At 40.9% G+C, this 17,698-nt stretch overlaps 1 protein-coding gene across 2 annotated transcripts in view; it reads right to left on the reverse strand.

Moving 5' to 3' along the window:
* Positions 1-16,823, reverse strand: part of SYNJ2 (synaptojanin 2) — a 74,255-nt gene extending 57,432 nt beyond the window's left edge. Inside the window, exons 1-2 of one of the 2 annotated variants that reach the window (XM_030448036.1) lie at positions 16,313-16,821; positions 6,482-6,568 (exon numbers count right to left, since the gene is read on the reverse strand). In XM_030448036.1, the coding sequence (XP_030303896.1) occupies positions 6,482-6,568; positions 16,313-16,433 (208 nt within the window). In that variant the 5' untranslated portion in view covers positions 16,434-16,821. Of the gene's footprint in view, positions 1-6,481; positions 6,569-16,312 lie in introns of both variants that reach the window. The other variant, XM_030448035.1, reaches the window with a different exon arrangement.
* Between the last annotated feature and the right edge of the window lie 875 nt (positions 16,824-17,698).

Genomic DNA, 17,698 nt, shown 5'->3' on the forward strand with positions numbered 1-17,698 from the left:
GTTCATCCTGGAGAAGAGATGGCTCTGGAGAGACCTTACTGCAACCTTTCAGTATATAAAGAGGGCTTATAAGAAAGATGGACAGAAATTTTTCTACGAGGGCCTGTGGTGATAGGAAAAGGGGCAATGTTTTTAAGCTGAAAGAGGGTAGATTTGGGTTAGACATTAGGAGAAAATCTTCATTGTGTCGGCGGTCAGACACTGGCACAAGTTGCCCAGGGAAGTTGTGTATGCCACCTTCCTGGAAATGTCCAAGGCCAGGCTGAATGGAGCTCTGAGCAGCCTGGTCTAGTGGGAGGTATACTTGCACATGCAGGGGGATTGGAACCAGATGGTCTTTAGAGGCTGTTTCTGACCCAGACCATTCTGCAAGTCTATATACACAGAATAAATTTCTTTACAGTACTCCAAAATTATGGAGCAGCCTTCATGCACTTTTCATGATGCCTTTGAAGAGAGGAAAAGAATTTCATCGCTCTGGGAGCTCAGGTTGTCTTCAGATCAGTTGTAACTCTCTGATTTGCTTAGATCACGGAGCACAGCTACTAAACAGTCAGAATACCAAACCTCTACAAAATCACAGCCACACCTTAAAACAAATTTCTCTGACTCTGCACCTTGGAAAAAAAGTCCCAAGCCCCATCCCCTGATATCAGCTTCATCCCATGTGGTATCTGGGCACTGTTCCTGGGAATCACCTCTGGGCTTTCACCACATTGTCTGTGGAAGGAAGAGCCTTTCCCAATGTGCATGCCACTCCTGGCACAGGGAGCAACCTCATCACAACACCCAATTGATAGAGCCCAGGCCCGTGTCCTGCCCCATTTTTCTTCACAGCACAGATGTAGCCACAGGGTCCCAAGCAGAAGAAAGACTCCCATCAGCTTTTCACCATTTTAGAACCTTACACAGCAAAATTAATGCTACTGAAGCACTACTCCCCTGATCAAGTGTCCATTAAGGCCAAAGAAATTACCCACCACTAAGCTATACACAACATAAAAAAACCTTTCCCCATCTTCCCTTCTTTGCCAGCAACAGAAGTTTATGTCTGGGAATCTCTTCTTCCAGTCCCAAACCTTTCTTCTCACACAATTTCTCCTCAACCAAGGCTGTTTTCATTTTGACATTTTGTCAGATTGAAAATATTATTCTAATGAATAAAATAAAATTGTTACATAACCATATAGTACCTTATAAGACAGAAGCCTAACATTACCAGCCACAGGAAAAATGTTTCTGCCTATTTGAAAATCACTGAAAATCTGACTACTAACAGAGTTATATTACAATTTAAAAAAAAATCAAATCAGTCCATTTACTTCTAAATTTAAATTTTAAAAACTCAATGTGGATTTTTTTTTGTGGTATTTAAATGTTAACAAGCCATAATATTTCCTGCTGAAAACAGATACTTAACATGAAAACAGATGTATTAACCACAACCCTACCTAAATGCACTTACATTTAAGGGTATAAATTGCTTAAATTGCTTCAAGCACGATGGATGCTGCTACTGAAGCAAGTAATTTTTACAAAAATCAAGACTAAAATCGAAGTTTTCAATTTCTAAAATTGGCAGATACTTGTTTGCTAATTAGGTACTCACTGCAAGGAAAGTAACATTTTTGCCGACATTTATTTACTGAAACATTCTTTTATTTTGTAAATAACTTTATTGGCCAATAAATCTCACAAAAGAATTCAAGAAGTTGCATTCCTGGTTTACTACACATTCCCCACCTCCCAGAAAATGATACCACATAGCCAGCCAACCAAAACAATAATTCTGTTGTCAACACAACATGGAATTTCCTATGGCAGGCAGACTTGTGAAGTCATGGCACAAGAAAGAGATAATTTTTAAAAATAAATTGGTTTTGTTGGGTAAACTGTGAAAATACCACAACTTTAATGAAATACATCAAATAGAAACACCCAGACATCCCTTAATGCTAGAGGGTATTTCCCCTTTAAAGAATCAAGACTATTCCATTAATCCATGCAGCCTTAAATTTTCAAAGCTGCAGCTCACTGCCATTTCCTATTCTGTAATTACATTAAAAGTAGTGCTCCTTTTAAGTTTTTAGTGAAATTGTTCTTATGCAAGTAGCACTTGAAGTACCAGACTAACACCAGCCACAACAACAACAAAAAAAATCAGGTACTCCAGTCAAATCCACCTGGCAGCATCATCAGGAAGCATATTATGGAGTCACAGACTTGGAAAGGAGCTAAACTGTATTCAAAGTCTTCATGTTTCCTCCGTCAAGAAGATCAGCTGCAACATGGAAAAAAAATCACTACAGCCATAAAATGAGCAGTCACTCCTCTAATTTAAGCTCCAAATAAGCCAGGAAGCTGTTTTAAAATGCTGGCAGTGCATCTTCGAGAGCAAAGGGGGAATTAACACAAATAAATTCCCTAAAGTCATTGGCTCTGCCAGTCCTACAGCTGCAGCCAGACGAGGTCTCAGGGTCTCCCTGCAGATCTGGAACAGGGGACAAGCCAAACTCCAGTTTTATTTCTTCAAACAGGAGCCCAACAGTTCTTACATAATTAATGGAACTACACAGGGTGAGGAATTTATAGTCACTTTCCCTTGATTTCATGCACAGTAGTGGCAGAAATCACATTATCTACAGCTGACAGCTAGAAGGTGCATGACAGAAGGGGACAGCATTAAGGGCAATAAAAAGCAGCTCCTCCAAAAATGGAAAACATCTTCCTCTGATGTGACCAAGGCTCCAGGTCTGACTCTTACACTTCACTTTGTACCAACAACCCCATCAGCTGAGGACTATTCAGCAGGCCCCCCCACCTTGGAAAACAATTATATTTTTTTTCTTTTTCTTTAACTTCTACAATCCTGCTCATATTAGGCTTCCTAAACTTTATACATAGATGAAAATAATTTAGGAACATAAGAACGGCAACTGAAGATCACAGCAGTAGAAATATCCCTAATTTCCTTGGGATGCAATCTGGAATGTTTTAAAGTAATCTGAAATAATTTTAGAGAAAGAAGTAAAGTGTTCCTTTCTGGTCATGATTTCTATAGCAACACATCTATGAAAAAGCAAGACCCCTCCCCCCAGAAAAAGCAGGACTTTATTTAGTAATAAAGAAAAAAATATCTTTCAAACCTTACGGAACAAATTTTGATCTCAAGCAGATGGGTATAAATGTTCATGCATTGTGACCAAGATCATTATTTAGCCCCATTACAGCTACAAATCACCGTAACTGTTGTTAGAGAACTCTCAAAGAAATGTAAGAAAGGTTTTGCTCACAGCAATATGTACTGAATGCCCTTTTATCAGGTTGCACAAGGGAGGCAAGGGATGGAGAATATTTGGCATAGAAACAAGACAAAAAAGCTTCCATCCATTTTTCCAAAAGCTCTTCTGAATCCAACTGCCTTAATCCAAGTTGAAAAGGAAGCACAGTTCTGGTACGTCACACCCTACAATAACAAGCTGCAGTTTCTGTATTTAACCTGTCTACGTGACTCAAGCCAATTGTTTCCTCTGCAGTGTATGGGATGACTTCAGGGTTGCCTATTATGAGCTGTGGTGAAAAGAAGCCAATATTCAATTCCTATTTTGTCCTTCTTAACTAAATATTTCACTCAAGAATGCCTTTTCCTTCTAAAAATTAAATTCATTCCAGTTTTTGCTCATTCTCCATTTCAGCAGTCATGCCACTGTTCGTGTTCTCTCATCCTGTTCCACCTCCACTCAACGCATGCCTTCACTTCATATTTCACTAAAAAACAATTTGCAAGGTATCTTTGCTCCTCATCTGCTTCCAAAATTAGCAAGAGAACACAGCAGAGGAGCAGATTCTAACCTTGTAGATAAAAATACCTGAGGAAATCTATAGCAGAATTCTGAAAAGAACCAAGAGTTTTCTGAACTACAGTTTTAGGCTCAGAGATACTCATTCTTCCTATTCAAAATGCAATTACATTACTAGGAAATGACAGAAAGGAAAGAAAACAGGTGTGTAATTGTCCTTTTTGCCTTTGAAATTTCTTCCTTTCAACTGTATTCTGTATATGTGCAAGAGTGAGAGTACATACAGTCCAATTTATTCAGAATGCCTCTCAAATACAGCAGCTGTATTAAACTAACAACCTATGTGGTGATGGTGTCAAAATTCTACATTATATAAGCACTCCTTACTGATACTTCAGTGTCTAACCAAATACTGCAGAGCAGCTCTTTTAACACTTTGCTTAAGATGCATTTGCCACTGCTAGATCTTCTTTGGCAGCAAAATCTTGGCTGAGATACAACTCAGAAACACTGTACAATTCATTCTGCTGCCATCCATCTCACAAAAGAAAGCAGTAGAACTTAGTGAGTCATGTTAACAGACATAAGTACATAGAAGCAAATGTTATTCCTGGTGGGAAACATTAACTATGTGAGTCAGTTTCACATATTTCATCTACTTTCTTCTGAAAAGCAAGATCTACTTTGGCAGGCATACAATGTGATTTATTTGGATTCCTAAGGAATGGTATTTACAGATTAATTAAAGTGCTCAGAGACATCTTTCACATCTTGAAAAAAAGACTCCCCCTTCTGCTCTACAAATATATTCTCTTAATATCACAGTGGAATGTACTTTCACAAATATTTTCAGTTAATTTAGTACTTATGGTCTGCAAGTTTCCAGTTGTAAGAAAAAACTGATACTCCTAAATTCAGTGAAGAACTGGCCAATTATGGCCTTTTTTGCAGCTGCTAAATACATTGTATAAAAAAAAGGGGAAAAAAGTTACAGTGCATTTCTTTCTAGTCTTAATCTTTCATTTAAGCAACAGCTAAAGGGTTCGAACTTAAATGCAAGACAGAAGACCTGAGACTGAAAAAAAAAAACTGCAACACCTCTTGAATGGTAAGATAGCAGGCATGCAATTATCTTTGCTTTCAGGACATGATGAGCAGCAGAAAATGCTTGCTTACCTTTGCTTACCATCACAGCATGACCCTCCTGACTTTTCACACAATCACAATTATAAGTTTGCCTCCAACAGTTTTCTTTTTTTATACAATTACCAATAAATTTTTAACAATCTTTTCCAAAGGAAGTCTTGTACCAGGACTTGTAATTTAATGCTAAAACAAGACAGGTGCAGCAAAAAAGGTCAGAGAGAAAGAAGCTCACACTTCAACAGCACTGAAGTTAAGCAGCTGTTACTCAAAAAGAAGTAAGGACACGGGAAACACAGAAATAAAAGGAGAAAAGATTAAAATGATTTCACAGCCCATTTAAAATCATTCACCTTTTAACATGAAGACTAGAACCACATATGTTTAGTTCCCATCACATATGAGAAACTACCCTCATCTGTAGCTTGAAGAGTTTGCATTCAACAGCTACATTCCTTTACTATTCCAACAGGATTCATTAGACTCCAGGTTCAAGTGCCAAGAAATAATCACAAGCTCTCAGATTTTAATTACATTAACGAATTGATATGAATCTCCACAGAAATGCCAAATTAACTCCACAAGGAACAAAACAAACAAAAAGCCCACATTCTTTTTTAAATACTAGATGGGCCTACAGCTTTAAATTATGACACACAAATCTTTCAGACTGCAGTCACTTCTTGAGATCACTCTCAAGTCCTATTACTCAAGCCATAAAATGGTAAGTGGGCTGTAAAAAGGTACACTTCTGTTCATTAGTCTAAATACCAACAGCAGATTCCTTCATCATGCACTAGGTTATATGGAAAAGTCCTGTCATTCCCTCAGCTCAAAATTAAGGCTCACCGTAAGAAGACCATGGGGAAAAGGCATGTACTGCTTTTTGTTTTAATGCATATTTTTACCAGTGAATTTCAAGTCCACTGCAGAAGGTACAATATATTACCTTCAAATCAGCAACTACTGTTCTCTTCCTAATGCTATTTCCATTAACATTCCTGTAGACAGTGTAATAGCAACTCCTTTCCTAAATCAAGATTCCCAAAGTGTACTGAAGTTTACAGCAGTGGCAATAAATACTCTTTACTACACCAGCTGAAGTTAAAGACTTCTGCAAATGCTTATCCATGAGAACTACTTAATGTCAACTGGACATTATAGCAAGGTATGGGAATTTGGAGTAGTGCAGTCTCAGAGGACCATTAATCACTGTTTAGCATGATCCTTTGGAAAAAAAAAAAAAAAGCAAGAAATTACAGCTTGCCTTGGACAAATGTAGCAAGGGAAAAAATGGCAATTATCTTCAGCTAAGAATGTTAGACAGAAGCAAGAAAAAATCCAAAATTCTTGGACTATCATTTAGTGATATGCTTTTGGCACAGCATAGAAGAAGAAACAAATCCTTTCCAAAATGGACACAACAAGGTGCAATTAGCTTTCACAAATTACAGAATTTGACAATTTTAGCTACCCAGTCCTGTCTTTTAGCATTGCGTGGACATTTTACAGTCTCAATCATACAGTTGGCCACTTACCACATTTAATCTGAAGTTCTCCTAAGCAGCCATAAGCATCCATGAGTTTTTCATATTGTCCTTTAATTGCATCCTTTTCTTCTGGAGCTGAGAAACAAAACAAAAGGCAGCAAACCTTAGTTTTCCAGTCTTTATAATATTTTCCACTATCATCTACACCAGTGCTTCCCACTTGATTTCACTCAGTCAACAAAACAACAATGCAAAGGTAGGGCTAAAATGTGGTAAGAACACAGTGATAAAAAAAAGGATTTGGACCAAAATGCATAGCATCTGCACACACCACCTTAGAAGAAAAGAAGGGCACTCACCACCTTTCCAAATAACATGATCATTTGTAATGTTCTACTCTCTCTTATAAATGCGACATCAGTTTCAGAGTAAGTGAAATACAGGCACATGCAAACATTACACCATTCTAAAATGAGAACAAAAATACCATTTTTTCTGGCCATAAGCTAAAATACAATATATATTTTCTTAATGTACAAAAGGAGACAGTTTCTGCTTTCAGATTTCAGACAGAATTGCAATCTTTTTTTGCAAGACAACATAACAGTGCAGGCACAACAGCAGATACTGACTTCAGGATGAAATAAACATATTTTACTGAAGTAAGAACTAGCTTATTAAAAATAAATGAACAATGGGTGAGATGCTGATTTCAGTTAGATTCATGTATTTCTGCAACCACTGACTTAAAGTGGGCACGAACGGAATATTTAGATAGTAAGCCAGAACATGACTCAAATTTACCACTGATTACGTTAAAGTAAAACTGAAATACTTGCTGAATTGCCAAGTCTGCATTTTGTACATATTTCCCAATGAGGAATAAGCTTAGTCTCATGAACAAGGAAAAGAAGCTGTGACCCTCAAATGTCCATTTACTTTTTGGACCACAGACAGCAGTGTGGTGCTTTTAGAGGTTAGCTACTACTTTACAATCTTATGCTTCTAATAAACTTCAGCAGTTAAAAAATATCTATAAATGTCTGGGCACATAAAGGAAACTGAACTGCCTGCAATGGATGACAGAAAAGAAAAGAAAGAAACAGACTTCTCTTTATAAACCTCGAAGTCAAGTAGCTCAGTGAGAAGCATGGAAAACAACCCACATACGACTGACATTTGAATGGAAAAGAAAGGGCAATTCCACTCCCAAAATTCCTTACCAGAGACAACCTCCAACAGAAATCAAGATATATTTGTCTCAATTTTTGCATCCATAACAAATCAGGAAGACTTGCTAATTTATTTTATTTTTGCTATCAGGCTCACAACTTATCTGTTTTCCTTTCCTAGAAAAACAGAATCAGGAGAAACTAGTAAAATTTTGATGCCACACACCAATTAAACAAAACATAAGCAACAGAAAAAGGACAAAGAGATTTTTAACGAGTAAGGTAAATCACTGGACAATAACAATTTAAATACTTGGTGACAACACCAAGTCTCTTAAGAGACTCATGAAGGTCAGTTCTCTAGCACTTCAAAAAAACGTCAGCAGAAATGGTTTAGATAGATTGCAAGAATGTTTTATTTTTTAAAAAAGATTCCCTTACATATTAAAAAATTTCCCTTCCTTACATATTAAAAAAAAAAGGAAAAAAAAAAAACAAACAACAAAAAAAACGCCTGAAAGCGTTTAAAAGACATCTTGAAAGCACAGCGATACTCTTCAATGGGCTGGAAAGTTGGCTGTTTAAGTGTCTGGTATGAGCATGATCCAAAAGAATGGAATTCTTTCCAGTGTAGAAATAAGCAACACAAAACTCATGACACTAACAGCAAATAGGAGCTGACACTGGCAGGTATTGAAGCAACCAAGGTCTCCCAGGTCAAGTCAGAAGCATCACAGACACATCAGCTCCTGGTATGGGACACTTCCAAACACACAAATAGCTGCGTTTTGCAACTAGTGCAACAAAAATAAATCCTTGTTCTGGTCAGGCCATTTGACAGAACATTTATCTGCAGAGTCAGGGCCCATCAGTCAGGGCATCAGCATGAGCAGAGCTACCTGGAAGGGAGAAGCAGCCTTTGAACACAAAGCTCCAGATTCTGGGCTGCACTGACACTTTTTTTGGCTGGCTAACAACTTGCCCATAACTTCTACCACTTGGCAGATTCTGTTATTTAATCTAGGGTATCCATTTTGTTCTGTGAAGTAATTTGGTCTGGGAAATCAAAAAAGTAACAAGGTGATCTGTTCTTGACACTTCCATGCATTCTCTAAAGATATAGTATGCTCTAAAACTTCACCTGTGGATAGTCTGAGATGGAAGGAAGGTGTCAGACACAGCTACACCTGGGGTTGATGTAAACACAGAGGCCTGAACATTTTAGTGCATGGAGACCAAATTTGTGTGGGGAAAATCCATCAATCAATGCTATAGATGCAGATGGAATTTGAAGACTCTCATCCCATTATACTCCTTAGTGTTGCACAAACTCCTGAGATGCACTGTGACCACTGCCATTTTGCATGGGCCAGGGGCATGAGGCAGCAGCTCCCACATGCTGCATCCCCTCTGTAAGGGTCCTCATGACCAGAAGGATGACTCCTTCATCCCTCACAGCCTCCAGCCACCACAGTGCTGTCTCATTCCATGTCCTACCACTGTGCAGGAGGTAATACAGGAGAGATTCCTCCAGCACTGGCAAGTCCCAGCTAGACTGTAAGAAAGCTCAGCGGGTTATTTTATGTTTTTAATGAGTGAGGGATAATGAGGAGGAGTCCCCAAATACACTATAAAAAGCAATACATAAAAAGGATGACTGAAGTGTGACTTCACACTTTTTGACATTATTGAACTGGGCTTGAGCCAAGTTCATATCTTTACAAATCTTAAAAAATTCTTATTGAAATCTCAAATAACTGTCATTAAAAGCTGGTCTGAAATGTCTGGACTACTCACAAACAGAGCTTGGACACAAGAACCATAATCAGAAAGTAAGTGCCTAGACAGAAAACAAATCCAGCTGATAGGCTACTGCCTTTGCTCAATGAAGAGAGTTATGGGGAAAGTTACTGCAAAACTCTAAAGGATTGTTGATGAGTAGGGAAAGCATAAACCACATCTGGCAAGTTTCAGCAACACTGAAAATACTTCTAGCAATAACATTTGATAGCTGGATGCCCAAAGATGCAGCATTTCTCTAACTGGTAAAATGAAAATTATTTCCCTAATAAACTGTTAAACGTTCCAAAGGAAAGGGTTTTATTCTGCAACAGCTTTCACAAAAACTGTGAAGTGCAGAGGCAGTAAGAGTGGTCTGCTTGAAAATCTAGGATGAGAATTTTAAGTTTAACATGTAAACCTCTGTTTTTTCTAAGCCAGAGAGCTTGATAGACACACACATAGCTAATGCACACTACTGCTACAGAAGTTGATGAAACTCACAAAAATAGTTTCTACCTAGAGAGCAAGTTGAGTTTGCAAATACACAGTGCATTTGTACTAGCTATATGTACTCAAGAGTACACAGTGATTACCAAACTCCAGTAAAGCTTTCCACTAATATTTTTAGTAATCTTTCCTTTCACAAACCATATAATTGAGTATCTACCTCTCTGGCATAATTACCACAATTGTGTTGTCTTTAGCTTTACACACTTGCACACTGTCTGCATTTCTCAAGCACTTTTAATATCAATTACGTAAAAGCTCCTGGTGTAAATTATATATAAGGTTCACATGCTAGATCAAAATTTTAACCCTTGCGAAACAAGAGGTACACAATAATTCAATGAAACTAAGCTCGGATCAACTCCACTAAAAGTGATCTTTTTCCATGCATAAAATATTTCAGAACTAAAGAAAAACACTACAAAAAGACCTGTAGCTACATATACCACGTGGCCTATCCAAGAGTGACTTCCTGCTTGTAAAAGCTGCAAATTCAATTTAGTGTCTAACAGGAACTGGCCAGACATATGTAGCTTCCTTTAGTTAACCCTGCCTTTGGGTGGATCTCCCAAACTTAGCAAGAACTAACCAGTCTCTGAAACATACAGTGCCCAAAAAAGTCAGTGCCCACCACGTGGGCAGAAAGGTACTCCTAGTTCCAAATCCAATATTCAAGACCTCTTGAAGAAAACAGTCTCGGACTAGGCTACAGACTCTGTCTCTCCCCCTTGTAAAACCTGATTCTGGAAATAATCACACCTGCTTAGCTGGGGGTACCACTGTACACATATACTCTGAAGCATTTCCAAGTCCTTTTAGACAGGTTTGATGTGATGAGATCTCAGTAGCTTGTCTCCTTTATTTGTGTCTTTTAGCATTTTGGGGAAAGAAGTGTGAATTTTCCACAGAAAGAACAAACCTACAAGCAAACAAATTCCATACACAAATTCAAAAACATGTAATAAATATACATCACTGTCAGCATCTTACCTAGTAATACAAATGATCTCTGGTATAAGAGTTCAGACAATTAACATGCCTCCTGTTTCCTGTCATCCTCAGAAAGGCCTAAAGCACTCTTGCATTTTCATTTATTTTTGTTATCTTTCATCAATAACATCTCCCTGTTCACATTCAACCTGAGCTACACAGGCATTATGCAAGTCATACTGTACTCTGAGAAACCATATAGGTCAAGCAATACACAGTTGGGAAGAGGTCTGTGGTCATGGTTACAGTTCAGAGTGGATATTCAAACATTTAAGCAATATATTTACACATTTTCTAGAAAGTGGTATTTCTGACTGAAAACACAATAAATGAAACTACCAGGTTTCTATTGGCCCGTGCTGTGGTCTGCAGGCAATCAAGAACATAAAGATAAAAAAGAAATCCCTAAGTCATTGTACTGGATTTCATCATTATCTTTGTGGTTCCTGTCCTGTCACTGTGAGGGTGATGAGACACTGAAAGAGGATGCCAAGAGGAGCTGTGGATGCCCCATCCCTAAAAGTATTCAAGGCCAGGTTGGATGGGGCTTGGAGCAACCTGGTCTAGTAGGAGGTGTCCCACGCAGGGGGGTTGGAACTAGATGATATTTAGGGTTCCTTCCAGCCCAAACTATTCTATGCTTTATTACATATATTAGACATAAACTTGTAGTCACTACAGACAAACAACTAAGAACACCTCACAACAACTAACATTTCCCTAGCATTGATAACTAGATTTGTAAGCTACACTCTACACTCTACCTTCCCTCTTCTGTGTATTCAGTTTCCCTTTGAATAACAGTAAAATAATTGTAAAACACATCTTCCTATAATCCATAGCTGTGAATTTCAGCCCAAGAAACCATAGTTTGCAAGTGTCTATTGCCAATGTAACAAAAAAACCAAGCAAGGCTTCTGCTACACAGATTACTGTCACTACATGTTTTGTAGGGATCCACAAATGGAATTTTTTTAATAACACTAAACTAGAGAAACTGTCAATAAAAATCATAACCAGATTATTTAAGATTTTTTAAATGCAAACAAGAAGTTTTAAAAAAATAGAGTAGGGAGATTAGCTGTATAAATATCCTGGTGTAAGAGTAAAAATGAGTCATACTGCTAGGCTCAATGTTTTGGATAGTCTGCCGTGCTTAGAAATACATCTGTGATACACTTACACAAGTATTGGTGTTTGATTTCCGTACTGTACTCAGTGGTATACCTATCCACCTAAATACAAAACTGAATTGTGAAGAGTGACTGTTCATACAGCACAGAAATTGCATTCTGTATACAAAAGATAGGTAGGTAAATAATTGCCACTTCCTGGTTTTGCATCCCTCCCTCTGCAAGGTTATGTCCTGATTTCACCCTAATGCATCAGGGAACCACACACGTAACTGCAGCTGAAGCTGCAGAGGAGGCACAGATCTGCTCTGCAGAGTGCACACACCCCTTAACCCTACATAAGTTTGTTCCTAGTGAATGCCTCCTTCCCAAACCTGTAGGTATAAGTCTGGAGGAAAACCTTCAGCCATATTTGCAAAAACCCACACTGTATCAGCTTTGAATTTCAATTTTTTGAAAACAGCATGGTCATTTAAGATCCCCCGTAACAGATGTTGTAACAGCCTTCATAAAAGCAATTGCAGAATCAGTGCTTACGCAAAAAAAAAAAAAAAGAATTCTGTGTAACCTTCGGCTCTGCCCTTGCAAAAACATATTTTTACACACTCTGCTCAACAGCAGAGCACTCCTGTTGACATCGTTTTACTGAGACTACCTGTTATAATAAAGTTAAATAACTATATTTTCAGCATCATAGCCTTAGTTTAGTTCAGTGACTGCCCTGACAGCAATTCAGGACTGACCTACACCATTCTCCTTCACCTGTAAAGCTTTAAAACTGCAATGCACTGAAAGTGGGAAAAGCATTTTTATCTATGCTCCCTTTTGTATAAACAAGAGCTTCTAAATCAATGACAATTTCTCTTGATCCTTCATTACTCTAAATTTCTTCCAGATAACCTAATTATTGATGTTCTCCTTCAGAGAATGCCTGGAAGAATTGTTTCAGGCTGTCACCCATCCTTCTGGAGATGACTGAAGCTTCAAGGCTGAAAAGCCTCTGGCAAAACATGCTGTTAAATTGAAAACAGGGACTTTTACCCTCCACCCTATAGTGACATCATGAGAAGAAGAAGAAAAACTCTCATCTTCAAAAATACTATTTAATTTATGGTAAAACAGAGAGCTTTCTGTTTATATTACATTGCTGTGAGATTAATGGGCTTGAGGTTATGTAGGTAGGTTCCCTGCTGTGATTATGGATTCCTTGATTTTTTTTTTCAAAAGTTTCTTAGGTCAGGTTTCTATTACAGCCCAAGTGTGCTCATTTTATAAACTGCAGATCCCCACTACTGGTATCAAATGTGCAAATATTTTTCAAGTTAAAAAGTATTAAATCCCTACATATAATAAGGAAATTCTGAAATATAACCAATTTACGACTAAAATTGTTATCAGAATTTTTATAACATACTGAGAGAGGAAAAAGTCCCCCATTCACAAGACATTATCATATTTTTGGCTTACATACTTGAAAGGGTTTATTTTAATTATGCGTTTACCAGAGGTTTATGGCCTGTATAGACAATGTATTTAATCAAGTGTGTGGTTTTTTAGATTGCTTTTGTGTATCATCACTTTTTCTAAATTGATTCTCACTCCCTTCTCACACTATACTAAATTCAACATTCAAGTTTCTTATAGTACAGAAGTACGACAGAATCAATTAAACTTTAAAAAAAATGCAATGTCCTGCCTGTTCAAGGGTATAGACACCTGGTAATTATGGAAAAGAATAATAAACAATGACCAAAATTTTATCTCGGGCCTCCATTGTCCATCCCTGACTATTCCTCTCGACGGTTCTATTGACATGAGGCTGCTGTGGCAAAACGGCATGAACTGTTGTACCACTTCAGTGCTCCAGATAAGTGTGTCTGTTTTTATCTAATGTAGAAGTTTGCACAAGACACAGTTGCATAACTCCTCCTCACCACAGGCATGCAAATTTAAAAAAAAAAAAATTATTTAAGAAATGGAAAAGTAAAAGGCAAAATTAACAAAATCTGAGTGGCAGTACATCTTAAGCCACATATTACAAAGTGTTAGCCTTGCACTGAAGTGTTCTCTTGTTAGTAACAACCTAAAGGCAAGTCAAACAAAACAAAATTAAAGTTGCTTCTGTTACCATCATGGCTGTGGAGCTTCCTCCTCACAATTCTTGTAAATTTACTACCACAATACCTAATGCTTGTCTTCCCTCCTTTTCTGGTCCTTCACTGCATAAACAGAAGAAACTGACTAAACAGGCTCAACTGGATAAACTAGGTTTTCCTACAATGTGGGAGCCAACCCAGGAAGGAAAAGAAAAACTAAATGAAGTAAAATGACAAAAGATATTAACATGGAGTGGGCTGGATGCCAATGCCTGCATAATTACAGTTATCTCAAGAGGTGACATTGGACTTGCAAAAGGCACAGCAAACAGGCTTTTACAGAAGCCACCATGGAGATCACTACATCAAAATTTTTCTTAAGGCACATTTTACAAGAGGCTAAATAAATTCTCCAATAATTTTTAGCTAGAGCAATTCAAATGGGAGATTGTAACACCAAGGCAGAAAAATCTATTGTAAATTGATGATTCCCTTTATTAGGGAGATCTCAATTAATCTTTCCAACTATTTGTCCTACAAATTGGCTTGGAATCACTACACAAATGCTGGTCTGTCAATCCCATTAATTGACATTGGCTTTAGGCAGTGGAGCTTCTTTAGATTTGTATCAGCATAACGACATACTGATAGTTCAGTGGGATCAAAACCCATTGATACAAAGGAAGAGTTTTAACGCAAAAGGTTATTGAATCAGAGAAAGTGAGTAAAACGCTGCTCAGTACTTTGTCAGTTGATTGAAAACAAACACAAAAATCCTAGAAAAATGTAACACATTAATGGGCACGAGTACCAATTAATTTAGCGAGAAACTGAACCCCCAAAATAACACACAAAATTCCATCAAAATTTAAAAAAGAATCCTACATTAAAAAATAATCCCACAGTGTGGCAATAAGAGATCTGTATCACAACAGGTGAATTTTTTCCGCTATAAGAACCTATAAATTCTTGTGAAACCAGCTGCCACCTGTAGACCTGCTTGGCTTACTTCGTTCATAAAATCTCCAATAGCTGAAAATTAGGCATTTTAATGTGGATGTCTTGCAACCATACATCATGGAAGATTCAGCTCAGTGGACCCAGATCCTGAGCTGACGTGGCTGTAGAAGCCACAACACACATACAGTTCTTAACAGCAGAAATGACAGAGAAGTCTTTCTCTTTTCCTTTGATCTGCTTGAATTCAGACTCTGGTAACACTGTGGCACAATCGCAGGAACAGGTATTACACACAGCACAATTCAAGAGCACAGCACAGTGTTACTCTGCATCTTGAATTATAGGTTACCTCATTTTTGTGTGTCTGCCTCAACATTGGCATTGGATTAACTTCATAGGAGGAAAGCATCAAAACACAAGACAAGACAATCCTGAGCACGTTTGCAACTTCTACAGCCTCAGGTGAGACTCGAGCTCCTCCAGTAAGAGCCTGACACTCAGATACCACACACAGTACAAACCACAAGGGCAGGTAGTGCACCACAGCAAGAATCCAAGTTTTCTTTATGGGACACAAATCCTAAGTAGTCTCTGCTGTGAACTGGACACCTACACTGGTGGTTAACACTCTATCTAGTTGAATAGAAATTCTGAAGAGGCAGCGGGCCCCTTGCCTTTAGCTGGACCCTTTTCTGAAGTCACCAAGGGTCATCCAAATATGTAGAGTACAAGGCTTGCACAAGTAAAGGTGCCCTGTACAGACTCAGGTAGGTGTCCTCTCCAGCTTCTTCCACCCCGGCTGCTGGTGAGGAAGGTAAATGCATCTTGAGCAGGGAAAGAGCCAGTCAGACATGGGTCAGGCTGGGGTCACACAGAGAGGAGATGCTGCCCAGCCCTTCTTGCATGGCAGAGCGCCTGAAGTCGCCCCAAACCAGCAGCAAGTTAGCAGGTCTGGAGGGCCATGGTGGTTTAAAGGGAAGGGAGCTCCCTATGGTCAGTATCGCGCTGGGCCCAGGTCAGCTCTCTTCCATTCCCTCTCGCCACACCGCAGGTAAAAGCGCTCCAAACCTCTCGGCCATCGCGCCCCGGCACCTTTCGCCGGCACCACACGAGTCCCGCGGGCACCAGGAGCGTCCCCACAGACACGCCACGTCCCCACGCCACAGCCTCCCCCACATGCAGCGGGCGGGAAGCCGCCCGGCCCAACCCGGCCCGGCCCAGCCCGCCGCGGGCACTTACTGAGCGCCGCCACGGTGCCGGCCTCCAGCAACAGGCAGTCCCGCCGAGTGCGCGCCTCCAGCAGGGCGCTGGGCCCCGGCTCCTGCTTCCAGAGCAGCCGCAGCCCTTTGCTCAGAGCCATGGGAGCCGCCGGTCGCAAGGAGGGAAGAGCGGGGAGGTGTCGGCGAAGGGGAGCCGAGAGCCCTGGCGCCGGTGGCGAAGGAGCCCCCGGGGGGGGGGGGATCACCAGTAGCCCTTCGTCCCGGCGGGATCGCCGGTCCTGGCAGACCGCTTCTTCCCCAGAGACGAAGACGCACAGGGCAGCGGGCAAGGAGGACGGGGCTGCGTACCCTTCCCGGGAGCCGGTTACCTCAGCAGGCCTCCAAGTGCCTGTGAGGGCCCGTCCAGTAGTGGCGGGAGGGGAGAGTTTGAGGTTGCCGCTTCTCCTCTGCCCTGCGGCTCCGCAGCACGGCTCCTGCCTCTTCCTCGGGGAGTCCCCGGCTGCGGTCAGCGGGGCGGGATCGCCCTTCCCCTCTCAGCTTCTCTCTTCCCACCCACGGTCCCCTCTAAACTTTCCAGTTAACTTTGTCCTTCTCTCCCCGGATCCGGCTCCTCCTCCGCCTCGACAGGTACACGCCGCCGCCGGGGCGCCTCTATCCCCCCTCCCCGCGGGGGAGGAGCGACGGACACAACAGACCGACCGCTACAGCCCTGCCGCCTTGCCCCGCCTGACGGGGCGCTACGGGCCACCCGTTGGCCCGGACCGAACCGGGCCGGCAGCGGCTCGTCAGGGCCGTGGTGGGTGAGGTGAGGCTGTCCGCCAAACCCCCGGCAGCGCCCGGCGGCCCTTGCTACGCACGGCCGTCGTGGCCGCTCTGCCTGGGGCGACGAGGTCCGGCGAGAAGTAAAACGCCTTGAGGAATCCGAATTGCTTTCTGCCCCCGCTTCTGGCCGTGCAGAGGCTGCACCCCTTTCCCGCTTCCTGCGGGCAGCGGCCGCCCGGCTCCCCGACCCCGCCCTGCCGCCTGCTCGGGGCGGCCGCCGTCGGGCAGTGTGAGGGGATTCCCGCACGCAGGGTCGGGTGGTGCGGGTCTCGGCGCTGGGAGCCCCTCCGGCTTAACAGAGCTGCGGCTGTGCCTGAAAAGGGCCAGACCCGCCCCTGGTCCGTAAAACCACTCCGGTAAAAGGCGCCATGCACGTTTTAGCTTGATGAGTAATTAAAAACCATTGTTCCTTTATGTAAAGGTATTCTTTTGTTTGGGTTTTTTTTTGTTTGGTTGGTTGGTTTTGTGTTGTTTTGGTTTGGTTTTTGGTTGGTTTTTTAATTGCAGGATTCCCATCACACTTCCCTGTTACGACTGTATGTGTCAAAGCACCAGGTTTTTTCCAGAGTCCAGCCATCAGGAA

Source organism: Calypte anna, chromosome 3, assembly GCF_003957555.1.
Source record: "Calypte anna isolate BGI_N300 chromosome 3, bCalAnn1_v1.p, whole genome shotgun sequence".
NCBI lineage: Eukaryota > Metazoa > Chordata > Aves > Apodiformes > Trochilidae > Calypte > Calypte anna.